Below are 19,473 nucleotides of genomic sequence, written 5' to 3'. Positions count from 1 at the left end.
GGAGGAGGGAACTGAGTGGGGGAGGGGTGAGTGGGGGAGAGGTGAGTCGGGGGGGAAGCTCTGGAGGTACAGAGTGAGTGTAGAAGGGGGCTCAGTGGGATGAGGGTGAGGTCACAGAGCAAATGTCTTGTACTCATGTGATGAATTAACACCAGGCTCTGGGACTGTTATTTTCTAATTTTTTTTTTTTGGAACACCCACTATGTCAGGCACATTATCTCATATAATCTCTACAACTACTCCGGAGGTATTCATTACCAACCTTGTTGTTTAGATGAGGAAACAACTGAAGTTATTTGCCAGCAAAAGGCAGAGCTGGGATTTGAAATCCAGATATGTTGGCCCCCCAAAGCTTATCCTATTTCTCATCAAATAAAAGACACTGAAAACCATTTAACCACATTTAGACCACATGCAAACAAGGACTACGATATCTAACACATACGTTTTATACATCACCTAACACGTAGCAAGTAACACCTAGTAAACATCTGCCCAAAGAACAGCACCCAAGGGGATTAAGTCTCTGCACTAGGCCTCTTAGGAAAGGGCCTTCAAGCCAACTTGTAGTGTCCCAGGCACCCTGTGACAAGCCTGTCAGAGTCTGCAGACAGCACAGGTACCTGCTACCAGTGACAGGATCCATGTAAACTCCTGCATCGCTGTCACTCATCCCGTGTCTTAGTTCATCACCTGGTGCTTCAGGTCTTTCACTGAGAACTACTCCACACTGTTCTCCAGCCCACACTTCCAAGCAAAGGATGTCACTATAAAGCTTACAGTGCCAACTACAAATGCTCCCAACCATGAGGTTCCTTGGCATACAACAGAATTCCACGAGGAGCTCTGAACTTGCAGTCCAAGCAGATGTGCTAATCTCTTAAACATCCAGAAACCTACTAATTTGAGTTCTTCTGCTGAGAATGAAACCCCCTCAGGTTAGGCGTAGAGATGTGGCAGTAAACAGCCCTGGAGAAAAGATAACCTAGAACTGGGTCTGGAAGGCGAGTCCCAGCTGCTCCAGTTTAGGGAGGGAGCAAAGGGGGGGGGGTCTGACTCTGGGGTACCCGTCACTAACCTCTGACAGCCAAAGGGTGTTCTTGTTCTTGCTCTGCCCACCACTTCAGCAACCAGAACCATTTTTTTGCCAGAAACCTCAGAACAACTTGAGGGCCAAGGCTGGCTCTCAAAATTGTTAGCATCCCCAGAATTAATCTCTTACGAGTTGCCAGATACATGAATGAAAAACTGAACACAGAGAATGCAAGTCCAAGACATTATTCACGCTGCTTCCAGAATGGCGTTTCTAGACTACGGATGGGCTGCGCCAGTTTCCACTGCTCACTAGAAAGCCCCAGCTCCTTCGCGTGCAGGAGGAGGCCTGTCACGGTACAGCCCCGTCTTCCCTCCCGTCCCACCGTCCCCACACTCGGCACGTTCCGTACACACCAGACTAGAGTGCTATTTTCTAAAGAGATCGCAATCCTTTTATAACCCTCTCTGTGCTTTGCAGATGCTGCTCCCTCTTCCCTGCCTCCTTCCTCGACCCCTCCCAGGCCTCGCTCCGGGCTGAGTTGGCCTGCGTTTCCACATGACCCCACATGCACCTCGCCTGTGATCTCGGACAACTCGGCAGGGCAGCCTCAGCTTCTGCACGTGTGCAGTGGGAACCTTCCCACGTCACAGAGTTTCTATGAAGATTACATAAGATGAGGGTGTAAGATGTAAAAATTGACACAGAGTCGGCACGCAATAGCTGTTAGCTCTGAGATCACCATTTTGCCATCTGACTCAGTCTAGAGTCTTCTCTGCTATACCACGTGACTGATTTGAAGATCTTAGACATACAACAAAGCACACTAAAAAAACCACACACACACAAATATATATAATGGATCCTTGTAGCTCGTAGGTCAGTATGCTACACAAATCTTTCCAGTAGTGCTCTCTCAAGTTAGTCTGCTTAGGTGAAGACCCATTAAGATCACATGATCATGTGGAGGCAGCTCCTAGAAGATACAAGTGGTGGGAGAAGCCTCCAGCCCACTCTCCAGGTTCCAGAACCCTGAGGAAACTTAAGGTGCATGCTGGTTTCACAAGTAAAACAATCCCTGACAATTTCTCTGACCTTGAGAGAAAAGGACATGTTGTCACCATCTTTGGCCACTTAAAAGTACCTAGGTGACACATCAGGCTGAAGAAATGTTCCACTGTAAACTGGTAAGGGAGATTTTCATATTAAACTACTGTCCCCAAGGCAACAGCAACACATGCCACGGGTGACCTTGACCATGTTTCTCTTTGAACCTAAGTACCAGGAACAGAAACGACACTTAGTGGAAAACAATAGAGGTTTGCTTTGTGTCAACACTGAACAGGTGCTGGGCAGGTATTATGGTTTTTATTCCTGTAATAACCACACAATACATGTTCCTTTCCCAAGGATGCTTACCTACACACACTGTCACGGAAAAAAAAAAAAAAACTTCTAAATCAGCCTTAATTGTGTGCATTTCTTGGTTTTCCTCTTAAAGATTCCTGGGAAGGCCAAGAGAAGATTATTTCCCACCTTTAAATGGAAAATCAAATGCCACCATCCAAAAACCGGAGGTGCCCTCCCTGGAGGGACATGATACAGAGGAACGTGTGCTGGCTTCTCAGGGTCCTAAGTGAGCCCCTAGCATCCTGAGCTGTACCTTGGGGTTTCCTCCGCCTTCCTTGGCTGCGTACAACATCTGTAGGGCAGACTCTGCGAGCGTCTTGGTCTGGTCCAGCACTGTCATCTGCTGCTGATGGTCCAGAATCTTGGAGGCGACACCCACTGCAGCTAAGATCAAGGGCTCAAAGTAGCTCGCCAGTTGTGTCACCTTTCAAGACAAAAAAAAAAGCCCCAGATGCAACATGTAAATACTGTGTCTTGTTTAGGAGCCCGGCTGCTGGGAAGGGGGCTGGGACAGGGATGGGATGAGTCACAGGGAGAGGCAGATCTGCTGGACTTCACTTTTGTTTTTTTCTATTTTACATCCAGTATTACGAATTACAGTCACCATGTTATATACATATTAGGTCCTCAGACCTTATTCCTTGTACAACTTTACTTTTGAAAGTACTTGTAATTAATGAACTCTTGTTCGGATTTTTCTTTTTCTGGGGAGCTCTTTGTCTGTCTCTGATCATGGCAGAAGTGCTAAGAAATCTGTTCTGAGATCCACAGTTAGGTGTGAGAATTTTACAAATCTTAATTTTAATTTCACAAATAGAACAGCTTTTGAAAGAACCAAAGGCGAGCAACTTACAAACTCAAAAGGAAGGGGTATAGAAGAGGGGCAGGGGAGCATGGCAGTTGAGAAAAGCAGCCTGAGAGTAATTTAGGAGCATTTTAGGAAGCCAACCCAACTGCCCTGCGCCTCAAGTATTTTGACCAAACCGTGGATTTGGAAAAAAAAAAAAGCAAAAATGATTTCCCATCAGTCAAGATGTACTGTTTATGATGAGCCCAACCTGGGAGAACAAAAAAGCCTAAAGACAGCTAAGCACTGTTGCAGCAGAGGCCTGTCTCCACTAGGTAACAGCATCGATGGTGCATACAATTGTCCCTTGGTATCCGCAGGGGATTGGTTCCATGACCCCCCAAGAATACTAAAAATCTGCGGGTGCTCAAGTCTCTTATATAAAATGCTGTAGTACAGTCAGCCCTCTGCATCTGTGGGTTCGACATCTGCAGATATGGAGGGCTGACTGTATATGCTCACCAAAGCTCACCATCTACCTAGCATCCATAATATCAGATTTTAACATTTTGCTGTCCTTGCTTCAGACACTGTCATCTATTCCCCCTCAGATAAAACACGACGATACTGATCACACTTTTCCGTTCAACTCCTCATCTTGTGTGGCAATTACTAATTGCTAAATTATTCCCATCAGATGTATTTAAGTTCACCTGATGGGAATAGCTCTCAACTCCCTTAATGCTTCTTTAACCAGCAACTCCCTTAATGCTTCTTCCCATGATGTGGAGGAAGAATGAGGGTGATGGGGATGCAGGCAGGAAGGCTGCTTCACATGGGCAACGGCAGTCACTGGGTCAGCAACAAAGCAGGGGGTGGGAGTTGGGGGTGGTGGTGAGGGTCCAAAATATTAAAGTTCATTAAAGCTAATAGTGAGACAAGACTATCAGCTAACAATAAACATACTGTGACTTTTTATCCCCAATTACAGTTATCTTACAGATAGGTTTCAAAACACTTGAACAAGGCTGCTGCTGGCCCTTATGGTGCTTTGTATGAATTTTAAAGGGGCTCCCCAACCTCTGGGCAGACCCGATCGATGTCAAGGCACATGACTTAGCAGGATTCCGGCAGCCCCCCGTCCTGCCCGGCTCCCTGCTTTGGCCAAAGACCTCTGTGTAAGGCCCAGTCTGCATAATCCCCAGGTTATATTATAGGCAGGGACAGCCCTGCATATCTGCATTGGATTTCATCTCCTCTTCCCCAGGAAGGGTGGTGTCGCCACCAATTGCAGTGATGGGTCATCAGGGGTCAGGGTTCAGGAGGGGTCCCGAAAGTACTAAAGGAGTCAAAATGTTTAATGCATTAGAATCCAACATGTTTTCTGGATTCGTTTTATTATTTTAAAAGTACATTTTATCAGTGCAACTGTAAAATGTCAAGGGTTGTTGTGTGCTGAGCATAAGTAAACACAACTCAACAGGTGCCCAACTTCCTCAGGGAGGGAGGATGGCTGGGTGGAGAGGAAGCTCTGCTTTCAAAGCCGTGAGATTTGAATCCTCCCTGCCAATTCCTTTTTAAGACATCTTAGGCAAATTGCTTCCTATTACTAAATTTCAGTTTCCTCCTTAGTAAAATGTGATAGCACTAAGTTCCTTAAAACTTTAGGGGGATTAAGTCAGCGTGCGTAAAGGCCTCAGTACAGGCCTCTATGTAGTAAACACACACTAGGGGTCATTATTCTTCACCTATTGTAGGGCAAAGGTTTGGAAGGGATGGGATTTTTCCTGTATTTAGGAAGTTTAGCAAGGACTCTAATACCTCCTGTTATTGAGACACATGACAGAACAGGAAACCTCCTCACCTGAGTTAGTACAGAAGTGAAAATAACACAGAATTTTGAGTATTTGGTATATGATGTTGAGTCCCTAAACCTAGGATGGCAGAGTGGGTTGAATGGTGACCCCCAAAAAGGTATGTCCATGTCCAAATTTCTGAAGTCTGTGAAGGTGATCTTACAAAGGGGTCTCTGTAGGTGTGTTTAAGGATCTGAAGATGAGATCATCCTGGATTGCTTGAGTGGGCCCTAATCCTGATAACAAGTGTCCTTAGAAGAAACAGAAGAAGGGAAGGCAGAAAAGCGGGAGACAATGTGACCACGGAGAGAGACTGGAGAGATTCAGTCAAGGAATGCCAAGAGCTACCACAAGCTGGGAGCAGCAAAGAATGGAGCCTCCAATAAACGTGTGGCCCTGCCAACGCCTTGATTTTGGATTTCTGGACTCCAGAGCTGTGAGAGATTACATTTCTGTCGTTTTAAGCCCCCCAGTTTGTGGTACTTTGTTACAGCAGCCGTGGGAAACCAATCCAGGCGGGGCCTGAGAATCTGCCTTTATCAATCACTCCCAAGTGGGACTGAAGCTGCTGAATTGGCACCCCACCTGAGCGCCGTCGTGAAGCACTGGGACCAGGTGGGCATCAACCACCAGCCCACGACCCCTCTGGATGGAGGCCCCCTAGGCTGCCATTGTCCAGAACTCCCTTTCAGAAGGTGAGACTTGTTTAGCCAAAGGACCAGAGTAAATTGATAACTCAGGTGACACAAATAAAATTTTCATGCCACCCACTGACATAGGAATTAATCTTCCACACTAAACAACGTAAGGGCAGAGATAAGGATGTTGCCCTAGGAGTCTAGAAATATTTTCTTACGAAATTCCTACTGGAATCAAAAGTAACTGCTGAACAGAAGTTCGGTTTCTCTGCCAAACTCATTGTCCCCACAGCAGTCACATACGCAGTGCTCCAGCCTCCAGCCCCCTTCTGCACACCGCCGCCCCCCGGCCGCTTGCAAACTGATTCACACAGGTGGACAAGCCCTTTCTTATTATAAAGGCACTCAGGTGAGAAATGAAATTTACCACACTTGCAATGGCAGAGAGATACTGGCCATTTTAAACCCAAACACCTCTCCTTAGACTCAGCAGGAAGCTTGGTAGGCCCTTAAGCTATCCTGTACTGGAAAAAGCAGGAATATTGATTTTCTAAAATCAATACCTGGCAGAGATGACTTTGGCTACTGGATTTCTTGATCTGCACGGCAGCACTGATAAATGCTAGGAAATCCTGCAGGTTGTTAAAAACCCAATGTCTGCCCTCTCTCTGCTGAGGCACAGGCTGCTTGACAAGCCAACTCTCCTTGAAGGATTTGCAAAATGAACCCCAAACAGGCAGAACATGATACAGCACCTGCAGCCATGTGGGTATGAACGCTCAGGTGAAGGGCTGGCAGAGTGGCCACACGGAAGCTTCAGCTGTCGAGGGTGAAGTTTGCAACTTTGCTTCGCTTCCTCACATGTGAAAATGGACACTATATTAGAGGCTGTGGAGGAAAAACGTGCCCTAAACACACCAGAATGAGGCTGGCCAGCCAGGACAAAAGATGGCAGACATCAGGCCAGGAATGCCAAGTTCAGTCTCTGGCTTGTCCCAGCGAAGATCAAGAGGGATAGGTGACTGAAAACTGCCTTGGCGGCTGCAAAGTCTGAGCACTACCAGAAAAATTGCCCTGTAGCTGTTGTCTCAATGCTAACTAAGTAAAAAGAGATCCCTGGGGGCTTCCCTGGTGGCGCAGTGGTTGAGAATCTGCCTGCTAATGCAGGGGACACAGGTTCGAGCCCTGGTCTGGGAGGATCCCACATGCTGCGGAGCAGCTAGGCCCATGAGCCACAGCTACTGAGCCTGCACGTCTGGAGCCTGTGCTCCGCAACAAGAGAGGCCATGATAGTGAGAGGCCCGCGCACCGCGATGAAGAGTGGCCCCCACTTGCCACAACTAGAGAAAGCCCTCACACAGAAATGAAGACCCAACACAACCAAAAATAAATAAATTAATAAACTCCTAACCCCAACATCTAAAAAAAAAAAAGAGATCCCTGAAGTGGTCATTTTTGGAGAAGATGTTGATGGAGGCTGAGTGGTATTTTCTCTAGTGTCAGCCAGCATTGACCCGGCCCTAACACCTGCCCTGAGGCTTTGGGGAACAAGAACAACAAAATCAATAACAACTCTCCCCCCATCTCTTTCTCACACACTCTCAGCAGGATCCCCTGGTGCCCATTACCTTATGTCCCAGCTGAGCTGCTTCTCCTCGAGCTGCTGTGGCAATGGGATCGATTAGGTGCCCGATCTCCTGGACCACGGAAGTCAGCTGCTCCTGCAGGGCCTGATAAGGAGAGAGAGCTGTCAAGTTCAACCTACAACAGCTCCCCATGCAGTTGTACTGATTTTAAAAGGTCCATGTGAAAGATAAGGGAGGCCGAGAGAAACAGATATCAAAATGCCTGGGTGTGCCATCCAGCCACTGCTCTGACCCTCCCCATCCCAGCGACCCTCAGTTCCCCTGGGCTAAACCCCTCCTCCCCACAGTTCCATCCATGAGGGACATGAGCAGGCCCCAGGAACATCTTTCCTACTGGCTTCTCACTCCTGGCAACCATAGTAACAACTGATGTTACTGGTATCTTTACTTTGGGTTATTCAGCATAATTCCTGGAAAGCTGGAACTGCGGTGGCTTTCCAAGATGGGAAGACAATTGTGTCTAAATGGAGGTAGCTAATGGTGGGGTCTGAGGGAATATCCAGGTTGCAGTGTCCTCAGAGCTAAGAACCCCTTAAGCGGGGAGTGGGGAGGAGGGTGATGTAAAAATGACATCAGCTCTCTTACAGCAGGACTATTTCCCAGAGAGCAAACTGTGAAAATGCCAGGTGAAATGCCCACTAGGCTATGGTCAGGTGCTCTGTTCACTGTTATTTGGTGATGCGGATACCATTATTGAAAATGGCACCATCAAGGCATTTCTTCTCAGGTTTGAGACACAGTTTAATCTCTCCATCCCAAAGAACTGAACTCACGCTATAAAGAGACGGGGCAAGGTATCTGGATGATGCTGAAGTGTGAAGGGGGCGGGGAATTCAAAGATGGAGAGTGTTAACTAGTCGTGGGGAAGATCCGATCCCTCTGTAGAAATCTTTACAGGAGCTTCTTCACTTCATAGAGTCCAGATTAATAGATCAGAAGGCTGGACATTTTAGGTCTGCACTCATCAGCACGGAATGGGGTGACTCCTGACAAAGTGACAACATCTTGCTCATAGAAATGAGACTTAGGCTACTCTCCTACCGAACAACACTGCATATGGGCTGGGGGACTTTGTGCAGAGTTTAGGCTACGAGAGGAGCAGCCTAACCCGCAAACTTGAAAACAAAAAAAAAGGAAAAAGGAAAAACTTAGAGAGATGGAGGCAGGTCGAGAGAAACCTCCACACTTCCAAGGGTCTTATTGAGCAAATTACTTCTTATCTTCCCACTCATCATGTTAACTACAGTCAAGAATGCAAGACTAGGGCTTCCCTGGTGGCGCAGTGGTTGAGTCCGCCTGCCGATGCAGGGGGCACGGGTTCGTGCCCCGGTCCGGGAGGATCCCACATGCCGTGGAGCGGCTGGGCCCGTGAGCCATGGCCACTGAGCCTGCACGTCCAGAGCCTGTGCTCTGCAACGGGAGAGGCCACAACAGTGAGAGGCCCGCGTACCACACACACAAAAAAAAGAATGCAGGACTATCCCAGCAAGGTCGTCTTACTACAGTCGGCTTGTTAGATTAAATATGGTATAGGTAGGAAGCACATGCAGATAAAGGGGAAGGATTTTCTTCCCAGGGAGGAAGTCAAGACAGAGGATATGCTTTGGTGATGGTGTTGAAAGGATGTGGGTGTGAGGGGGGTGCTCGTCATCTCTGTTTCTTGCTCATGGTGCTAGTTACAGTGTGTACTTGGTTGGTGGTAGTTCAGGAAGCTGCACACGTATGACAGGCACACTGTTCTGTATGCATATTCTACTTTAATAACAGGTTAACGATAATTCTAACATTCTGCACAGGATGAGAATACATATTTCTTCTTTCTTTCCTTGGAAACGGGGGAGGCGGGTGAAGCAACAATGAAGTACACAGCTCTATTAATAAAAATGAGCAATTCCAATTCCAGGCCCTGCTTACAGACAGGGGCCAAAGTACGTTGTTGATGAGTTCTGTGTCAGGAGAGAAACACCAGTCAACATTCATATTTATTAAGAACCTTCTGAGCGTCAGGCACTTTCAACAGAAAGAAAGAAGTATGAATCAGGGGCCTTTGGACAGGTAACAGAAAAAACTCAAAGGAGCCAAGTAGGAAAATTCTATTCTCAACTTTGGAAAAATGGGCAAGAGAGGGCAATGTGGCTCTGTATTAACAGAATGCAAAAGCTCTCTCAATACTAGATATTGAGTAACAAGGGCAGAATCCTTGATCTCTGCATGGACCAAACACATAGTGCTGAATGCTGAATTCGCCCATTAGTCAAAAAAGTGCTGAAATATGACAGGGAAGCACTCAAAATTTACACGTTTAGGTCTGCTCTACTGAATATGGTAAACCCACCGACTGACACACTCTTACCTGACAATGACCATTTCCCTCCAAATTTCAGCCAAATCTGAACCTTCCACCCCCGCAGTACATGTGTTCCTTCATCAAACCATCATTCTCTGCTCAGCATTTGCCCTACCCCCTCCAAAAACTTCCCAGGCTGGTTCCAGGGGAAGGTGGCCCAATGATGAAGCTCTTTATCAAAAACGTGTTGGTGCCATTCCCCCATCCCCAAAGCCTGATGTTGGGATCCTTCAGTACTTCCAGAGGCTTCCGAGCTGGCCACAGAGCCCTGCATACCTCCACAGAGATGTCGTCCCTCGTGGCCAAGCTCTGGCTGACAGCCGCCAGCGAGGCCTGCTCGATGTCCCGGATGCACCGGTTGATGCTGTCAATGGAGTAGTCACATTCCCTCTGTCCAGGGGCCTTGTCCCTGGAAGGGACACAGCAAGTAGAACACGGGCTCCACGGAGCACAAGTCCCAAAACCTGTTCCAGAACTGGTGGGCCAGGAGCCCCTGTCTACTTTCTATCCCACTCGATTGCTTTAGGGAGTGAATTCCTGACCCTTGCTTGGCAATGCTTCTCTGCATAGCTCAGGAATTTCTTCACTTAACACTTGTGCTAAGTCTATTTCTGGTGGGAAGGGTAGGGTGCTATCCACCATCTCAGGCTGATGCCAGGCAACTGCAAATGAAACAATTTGGACTTGGATTCTCCATTCACTGGCTTAGGCATAAGACCCTCATTAAAAAAAAAAAAAAAGTCAGTGCTATTTCCAGTGCAAATATACTATGCTCTCTACATTGCATACTAGTCGAAAACGTCCTGGGCTGTGGTAGGAGTTAAAATATTTAGTGGATTTTTCTTTGCAAGGCATTAAGAAAGAAATGCCTTAAGTTTCAAAAGCAATTTCAAAAACAAAATACACCCGAGGAAAGGCATGCACTCCATGCTGTGGGGTAATTAACTTTGGTCAACTTCAAAAATGTTTTATCTACTCAGGGGATGATTTTTCATAGTAGATAGGTCCTACTATCACCATGGAGGTTAGAGATGCCCAGAGTTACTCTGGGACCTGGAATATTCTTTTTGTCTTATTATCAAGGTAAGGTAACCCCAAATCCTGCTAAATAAGCAGTGGTGCTCTCTGCCTAATCTCCTAGGTATTGACAATATGGTACAATGTTTACAAGGACTGGGACTAAAGCAATCATGCCTGGGGATGCCCTTGGGAATGTTATCTAAATGCTTTTCTGCCTGAATTCTCTAATCAGTAAAAGAGAGACAATAGCAGCATCTACTTTACAAGGTTGTTGTGATGAACATATGATGCAATACAGGTAAAATGCTTAGAACAGTATCTAATATATGATAAATACTTTAGTTAGCTATTATTGTTGTGACAAGTACTACCGCTGGTCCCAAAGAGGTAAAGAAAAAGATGATGACAGTGATCAACCACGTTGCTATTAAATAAAAGTCCTGATGGGCTTATCCCCCTCCTGCCCTGTCGGATGCAGGCCGCTAGCAATTTCTGGAGGAGACACTAACCTGATAGACGTGATGAGACTCTTTATAGAGTCAGAAACGGTGTGGGAATGTCCCGCTAGCACAGACCAGGTGGGCGGGTCTTTGGGGTTGATGGCCAGTGAGCGTGCAGTGCGGATGAGGTATGATGAGCTCTCCAGCATGGTCTTGGCTGACACCAGGATTGGTTCTTGTGCCTGGGAGCCCTGGGACCAAACAGCAGAAGGGTCAAGGGCAGGGCACACAGACTAAGTGAATGACTTGGACCCTGGAAGGTCATGTTCTTTATCAAGTCACTACCTCTGTCCTTCGAAAGGAGACAGAGGATAGGGAAGCATGGAGGCTGGCTTACATGGGGCCTGGATGATGAGGACCTGGGGCTATGCCACTCCTTAAATATTATTTTTGAGTGTGACACATACCGAGAAAGAATCAGCCCCAAACCTACGCACAGAGATTGTTCTCAACATATAAAGCCAAGACATTACCTCTTAAGTGATATACAGACATTGAGTTTCATGAACTCTGTTTGCATCATCAATGACAACAGTAACAGTGCCCTACGTATTGACAGAAAGAGTTTTTGGAATCCTTAACTGTTCATGCCCATTCAGTGCCACACAAAACAAGCCAAAGACCTCAGTATTACCTTTGCTGCAAGGATTCCCTACCTCGGAGCTGATCTGGGCAGGAATGCTGACAAACTCAGGGTTGGAGGCGAATGCTGTCAAGTTCTCCACGGCTTCGATCAAGGGGGCGGTGGCAATTCGACACTTGTTGCGGTTGTCCTCAGAGAAATCCCCATCCAGAGCCTCATGGGAGAAAACACAGAGATCACTCCTGGGCCGCAGCAATCACCACCCAGCGAAAAGAAGGTGGCTTAATGGGAACACTGAAAATGTCTGGTGAATCCATAAACAATGAATAAGAACTGACCGGAGGGATCCCCGCCATCAAGCAGAGGGGCTAAGTGAGCAATGGTAAGAAATAAAGCTGAGTGTGTGGCTCACAGGCCAACTGACCTCACAGCCCATCCACTCCCCACTTAACGTGATTCAAAGAGCGCCTGCTCTTCTCTCCCCTTGAGCTATGCTGTCCATCCCTGTGGCTGAGCCACTTTCTTCCCTACTTTTGAGACTATAACCCTTTGGCTCTTCCCCTCCATTTCACTCCAATTAAGTCTATTCCTTGCCAAACTATAAAAATATCTTACATCGTGTACCACTTTCAACTTCTTTTAAGCTATTTTTACCTGGATGTCCCTGAATGACTGACGGAGGGAGGGCTTATGTATCTGTCATTTTCAAATGAGCAAAATGGAATGCAATGGGAAAAAACAGACTAGGGCTATTCCCAGCAATATGGACAAATCTCACACATGCAATATTTCGGTAAGGAGGCCAGATACAATAGGGTACCCACTATACGATTCCATTTGTGCAAAAGTACAAAAACAGGTGAAACTAATTCTGGGTGTTAGCTGTCAGGTCACCCGTTGGAGCCAGTGAGACTGAAGGAGCAGCAGTAGGCTTCTGGGCACTGGCCATGTTCTGTCTCTTCAACTGGCCACAGTTACTTAGGTGTGTTCGGTGTGGGAAAATTCACTGAGCTCTACACACATGGGCTTTTTATCTATGTATCTTTTGCTTCCAAAGCTTATTTCTTTTTAAAATGAGCAGCAGTAATACAATGACACTGAATGATTAGTCACATCGCCGATCAATAGCCTGCACAGAAGACAAGCCAGGAAAGCGGCCTGTGATGCATGCCAGGCCACCCCACAAAGGGTCAACAATTGGATCCCAAGTTCCCCAACCATGGACTGCACCTCCTCAAGCACAAGGCTGCTAGAACCGATGGCCTGTGACCAATGACAGCACCCCTGCCTCCCAGCAAAGGGCAACATTTGAGAAGGTAGTTATGTTTGTCAAAGAACGTAAATTTCTTTGTTAAATGATGAATTAAACTTTTAATTAAACCATTATGAGCAACATATAAAAGTCAATTTAGACAATTAGTGAACAAAAAACCAGAGGCACCAGCAATTACAAAACAAACCAGATCTGAGATGGGAACATTTCTATTTTTCAATAAGGAAAGAGTAGGCAGGCATGGTTAGTTTAAAGGCTACTTGAATAACAACTATATTCCAATCAAGTCTTGACAGGTTGGGGCAGTAATTACACATCCGCCATGCTAATATTTTCTAAGGAACTCCCATAAGCCTGGCTAATTTACCGTCGTCACTAGTACTGTGCATAGTTTGCCTCTGCTCATGCCCTTCTCCACCAGATAGGCACTGACCTTGACCCTAACTTCCCCCATTCTGTGGTTCTTCCAGGCCCAGTGGAAACCCTATGTGCCTGCTACTTACTCATATTTATGGCTTCAGTTCTGACTCCACTCACGTACTCAGTAAAAGTTGAGTTAGCATCTGTTACCTCCACTGAAGCACTGTACTGGCGACATGGCAGTGAACCGTCTGGGCGCTCTCATCTTGTTGCACTACGACCATCATTGACTCCTTGAGGTCAGGACCTACCAGGCTTCGGAGCAATTTGGGCACACATTGGGAGGCCGGCTGGGTGCCGCATAGCAGGAGCCTGACAATAGTGGCCCCAGCACAGGCGGACCACTGAAGCAGGCAGATGGCAGGAGTGGACTTCGGCATCAAAGGAACTCGCATCCCAGCTGCACCAATTGCATGGGAGTGATAGGGCTTCTAGCTCAGTGGAAGATGCCGAGCCTCTCAGTGGTACTGCTCATTTCTCCTGCCCCTTACCTCTCCACACTCCTCCCATCCCCTTTCCCACTGTCTACAACACTCTCGGCCTATTAGGAAGGCAGATGTCTGATCATGCCACCAACTCTTAGGTGAACTTATGAAAAATGACAAGATAATTACCCCAGGTAAATCCCAAGGAATGATTTTCTAATTGTGCAGTTTCATCGACTGCACCAACAGGATGAAGAAAGGATGTTTTCTTTGAGACTGGGCCCTAAAATCACATATCATGTAGCCCATTGCGGGTCAAAGGCAGGACCCTGAATAGCGTGGGCTGTGGACTACAACGCCAAGCTCCAATCCAGCACTGTTTTCCATTTTCAAGAGGGGAAAGCCATTTCCTCCAAAGGAAGAATTGAGCATCAGAAAGGATGGTTTGTTTACATAGACAGTATTTCACTTCTGAATGCTGCTTCCACTCTGGAGATGGCTGAGCAACCCCAGTAAACTGAAAACTCAAATCTGGCCAGAGGTGAAACTTCAGGCAGGCACGACAGTTTTCACATAGATATTCCATGTCACAGAATGTTTAGTACACCCGTCATAACAATGAAAGGGTAAATCCACTTAGCCAAATGCCCAGGCCCCATCAGGACCCTGAGCCAGCTCCTGTGAATGTTCTCACACTTAGCAAAAACCTCACAGGGATCTGGGAGAAGCAATTTCTGCATGTGCACCAGAATCAAAGATTCATGGACTTTGGGGGTTAGAAGGGATCTTAAAGATCATTTAATCCCAAAGCTCCAATGCTTCAGGTGATAAAACCAACACCTAGAAAGTGACACGGTAAGCCAAGCTCATGCCTCAGACCAAAACCGAAGACCCCTGGCTCCCTTCCCTCCTACTGACCTTAGAAAAGGCAACAAGAATAAGGAGTAAGAAGCCCAAGAGGTTTTTATCCCTCCTTTTTCTTCTCAAGAAACTTATTTACCAATCCAAACAAAAGGACGATCAAGAAAACATACTTACAGCCGAGTTAAAACCGGTTAATGAGAGCTGGACCTGGTGTCTTTTGGATGCCCTGTCAATGCTTAATGGCAAAACCCTGAGCTTCAACTCCACTGTGAGAGGCAAGGCTGCACTCCAACTTCTCAGAGAAACAAAAGCTGTGTTGTTGCACAATTTCTACTTGGCACCTAAACCTGAGTGACTGCACATTTAAAATAACATTCGATTCCACACATCTGATTTGAGGCTAGGTAAAGAGCTGACTGGGGAGAGAGCAGAAGGCATTGGTACACGGGGAGACCAGCAGAAAGACGGCACCTGTGGTTAGGGCTCCGTGTGTTTCTAAGTTGGCCGGCATTGAGAGCAGCACCTGGCAGGGAGGAGGGTGCACGTACTTATTCTTGCTGAGCCATGCTTTGGGATTGCAAAGAACGCCATCAGCAGAGATTTATGATCCCTGGAGGCAGGTATTCTAATGGGTGCTGATGACCCACTGTGGGGTAATCTGCTCCCTGCTCGCCAGTGCTCCTCTGGGGAGGGGTTCCCCTCCTTTCATTGTGACTAGAAAGGTGGGGCAGCTGGGATTTAGGCTTGGGCACATCCTTGTGATTTAAAGGAAAAAAAAAAAAAGGACTAAGAAGCATAAAACATAGAGCAAAATTCAGCCTCGATGGTGGCTGTTTCAAGCATTTAGGGAATTAAACATTCATTTGTTTTGCTATTTGACAGGATTCTTAACCATTCCTTAACTCAGCAAGTCTATTCGATATGTAGTACAGTGTGCTACAGTGAAGTGACCTTCACCATTTTCCTATTAGTAAATTCAAAACAAAGTTCATTGTCCCTGGCAAAGCCTGCCACCTGATGGGAATCGAAACACCAAGCGCATTTCAGCAAGCTGTGGGGCAAGAGGGTCATTTCTGTTCCTTGTGCACTGCTATCGATTCCCAGGGTGCTCGCGGGGAAGGAGGCTTCATCTTCTCCATGTCACAACAGCCTGCACCCCCCCTCTGGTGTTTCTGCACAGGCCTATGTTTAAGGCCACCACAAGAGCTCATCTGCTGCAGGCAGTTACAAAGAGGGGTTGCCACTGTGAGGAGAATCTGAAAAGAAAATGAGATCTTAACGGAGACAGGTAGGGATTTAAAACCGAGGAGAAGGCAGAAAAGAAAGGTCTCCCAGAATTTGTATAGAATAGTTCCTTGCCTTTGTCTCCCCCTTGGTCCATCTAAATCTAGTCTGTTTTTTGATGATCGGAAAATGGCCAAGTTTTAACTGAAATAAGTTAGTTACACAGCAACCGACAATGATGTCACTACATCTCAATTCTATTGCTGTCTTTCCAGGCCTGCCTCCCCCCAGACTGGCACACAAGCACTGTAAACACAACCAGGTATTTCTTCCCAGGCTGGTGAGATGGCTTAGTCTCTCCAGGCTAACGATGTACACTGCATGCCATGGGCGAGAGTAGGCTTGAGTGGAAAGAGCAGGAGATCTGGGTCTGAATTCCGGTCCACCACTTAGTGGCTGAATCACCCCAAGAAAGTTACTTCACCTCCTTGTGCATCACTGCCCTGACCGTAAAAACGGGGATGGCAGGCACAGGGTGGTTGGTTGTGTGGACTGAATGAGTGATATACACAAAACACGGAACAGGCTTTGGGTAAACTAAATATCGGAAAACATAAGCTTTATTCATTTCTAATACCATGAACCATGACAGTAATTAAACAGAGCTGCCAGCAGGATCCTGGGGGCACCTGGGCACTGGCTTTATTTATTCATCTTCAATCTATCTTATTATTGTCTTCAAATAAGCGGGTTTTAAGTTTTTTGTTTTTTGTTTTTAAAGACTCTGTTTAAGTAGCTAAGTAATCCCTGACAGGGATAACTGCCCCGTGGCTCTTGCCTGTACGCTTCCAACTGCTGCTGGGCTGCACAATCTCTCCTTGGCTTCTGCTTGGCTCAGTCTGTTGACTAATTTCTCCACAAGACTAAATTGGCTTTGTGTAGTGCAAGTGAAATGAGGTGTGTAGTAACATATCCTCTGGAGAGAACAGGGGGAAAAGCCCCATCCCTCCAGGAGTTGCCCAGCAACAAAGCAGATCATCCCACCTCCATGAGTGTGAAAATCCTTCAGTAAAGTGTGAACCCTCCAACGGCCTTCCCTCCTGCATTTCCTGGTTTGCACAGAGCTGGTAGCTTGCCTTCCATGACCATCTCCTTTGGAGGTTCTTTGCCAGGGGTCTGCTGTCCAGGCTGTGGCTGTCTTCCCACCAGGTCAGCTGCTTGGTGTCTGCTGGGTGTCCCACGCACGGCAGACCGGGTTTGCGGTCTGATCACCCAGCTACAAATACTACAGCCCAGCTATTGCGATTCCCTCCTCACAGGGTACCCTTGCCCTGCTTCCCCTCAACCTGTCCATGGCCACGAACACAAAGACGAACTTGTTATCAACATGGAATGCTCTATCTTAAGAAGCTCATGCTCCACTGAAAACATTTAAACAACTATAAATAGAATAGATATCATAGGACGGAATAAATAGACTTTTTTAAAAGATTTTCCCAACAATTTCCCATTCCATTCTCCCTCCACCTTCTCTCTTGGTCCAGAGATATTTAACAACCATGGCAGGGCCCTCTACTAGCCCCTCAAAACCACCCTCCCCCACTAAGCACATAGTTTACCCCTCCCCACACACTATGCGGAAGGTTAGTAGAGACCAAGGCTGTTGGTGTTTCCAGATAAATATCTCCATCACTAATGAACCGCTCCTCAGTGATTTAAATCATGAGACTGAATTAGAAGTTGAACTCCCCTACCTCTTTCCCCCCTCTGCAACAGGTGTCACAGGGATTTCTAAGGCCTCAGCTCAGCGACCTACCTTGATGGTCTTCACCAGGTTGGCAGTGCTGTTGGCGACTTCCTTGGCTGACTGGACAAAGTGCCTCTTGGCCACAGGGTTGCCCGTCTTGGATGAGGCGATGCGGCAGGCGTTGCACAAGGCTGAGGTGTGCTTGGCGACAATCGTGGCGGCTGACAGAACCTATAAAGCATGGACTGGGTTGGGGGCACCCCACGCTTCAGTGCAGAGGGGTCCAGTTCACTGGAGTCCACCCTGGTCCCGAGCCCTGGATTCCCCTTCAACTCACATGTCTAGGGCTCGTGGAAATAAAACCCATGTCTCTAGCTCTGCCGCCCCTGAAGTCACTCCAAGAAAGGGGAGGGTGGGAATTATTAAGGCAGAGAGACTAAACAAAGAAAAGGAAAGGCAGGGCTGATGTGGGAGTGGGCTGGGCTCCAGGCAGCCTCAGAGGAGATGTTGTCAGCTATCCTTTGCGACCCCCAGCCAGGAGGGACACGGCCCAGGGTCTAGGCCAGCGCTGCCCAACAGAAATACAGTGCGAGCCACATATCTAATTTTAAAATTTCTAGTAGCCACATGAAAATAAGTACAGAAACAAGGGAAATTATTGTAAATAATCTATTTTATTGAGCTTGATATATCCAAAACATTTCATTTCACCATGTAATCAATTTTAGAATATTAAGCTTTTACAATCCTTTATCCTACTAAGTCTTTGAAATTGGTCAGTATTTTACACTTACAGCCCATCACGGTTTGGACCAGTTACATTTCAAGTGTTTAACAGTCACATGCAGCTGTATGTCACCCCCAAGTGGGCTATAGGCACCTTATTAAGGGGTGTGGCTCAGGGATCTCCCAGCCCCAGCTGTGTTTCTGAATCTGCCTGATCCACTTTGCTGAGGCTGGTAACACCCCTTTGGCCTTAACTGGACAGGTAAGGGATCTCAGGTGCACTGACACCTGCCTTAGGTCCCAGTGGTCCCCCAGGTATCCTTTGCTTGGGTCCTTCTCCTGCCTCAAGAACGCTGGTCCCAGGGTCAGCAGTAGATGTGACCATCACAGCCTGCCTCTGCTAGCCCATATAGGCCATTCTTGTTCTTTTTTTTTTTTTCTTTTTTTTTTTTTTGCGGTACGCGGGCCTCTCACGGTTGTGGCCCCTCCTGTTGCGGAGCACAGGCTCCGGACGCACAGGCTCAGCAGCCATGGCTCACGGGCCCAGCCGCTCCACGGCATGTGGGATCTTCCCGGACCAGGGCATGAACCCGCGTCCCCTGCATCGGCAGGCGGACTCTCAACCACTGCGCCACCAGGGAAGCCCCATTCTTGTGCTTTTTAGCACATACTGCTGGAATTATTGAACACGATCCATGTCACTTGGGTATTAGAAGTATTAAGGAACGTCACACATACTGTCTAGTTCTCAAATGTCTCTGTGGCTCCTTCTGTGCTATGGATTCTGACCCAGCTTTGGGGTCTGGGTCAACACCACCATCTCTGGGAAGTGACCCCTGAGAGCCCCTCAGAGAATTCATCACACCTTACTCTGTGCCTCCCTTGCCTTGTCATCATACCCCGATCACTCCATCTTCCAAACTTTAACCCACAGTAAGAGTTAAGGGGGTAGGGGGTCGGGTCTCACTCACGGT

At 47.2% G+C, this 19,473-nt stretch overlaps 1 protein-coding gene across 3 annotated transcripts in view; it reads right to left on the bottom strand.

Annotated features, from left to right (window-relative positions):
• TLN2 (talin 2) overlaps positions 1–19,473 on the bottom strand; it is a 451,691-nt gene that overhangs the window by 76,188 nt on the left and 356,030 nt on the right. For all 3 annotated transcript variants that reach the window (XM_082618383.1, XM_082618385.1, XM_082618384.1), the window contains exons 37-42: positions 17,843–18,004; positions 11,894–12,034; positions 11,247–11,428; positions 9,994–10,126; positions 7,353–7,454; positions 2,697–2,867 (exon numbers count right to left, since the gene is read on the bottom strand). In XM_082618383.1, coding sequence (XP_082474509.1) covers positions 2,697–2,867; positions 7,353–7,454; positions 9,994–10,126; positions 11,247–11,428; positions 11,894–12,034; positions 17,843–18,004 — 891 coding nt within the window. The remainder of the gene's footprint in view (positions 1–2,696; positions 2,868–7,352; positions 7,455–9,993; positions 10,127–11,246; positions 11,429–11,893; positions 12,035–17,842; positions 18,005–19,473) is intronic.

Source organism: Mesoplodon mirus (assembly GCF_964341445.2).
Source record: "Mesoplodon mirus genome assembly, chromosome: 4".
NCBI lineage: Eukaryota > Metazoa > Chordata > Mammalia > Artiodactyla > Ziphiidae > Mesoplodon > Mesoplodon mirus.
Note: the sequence above shows the minus strand (reverse complement) of the source record. Positions and strands in the feature narration are given on the sequence as shown.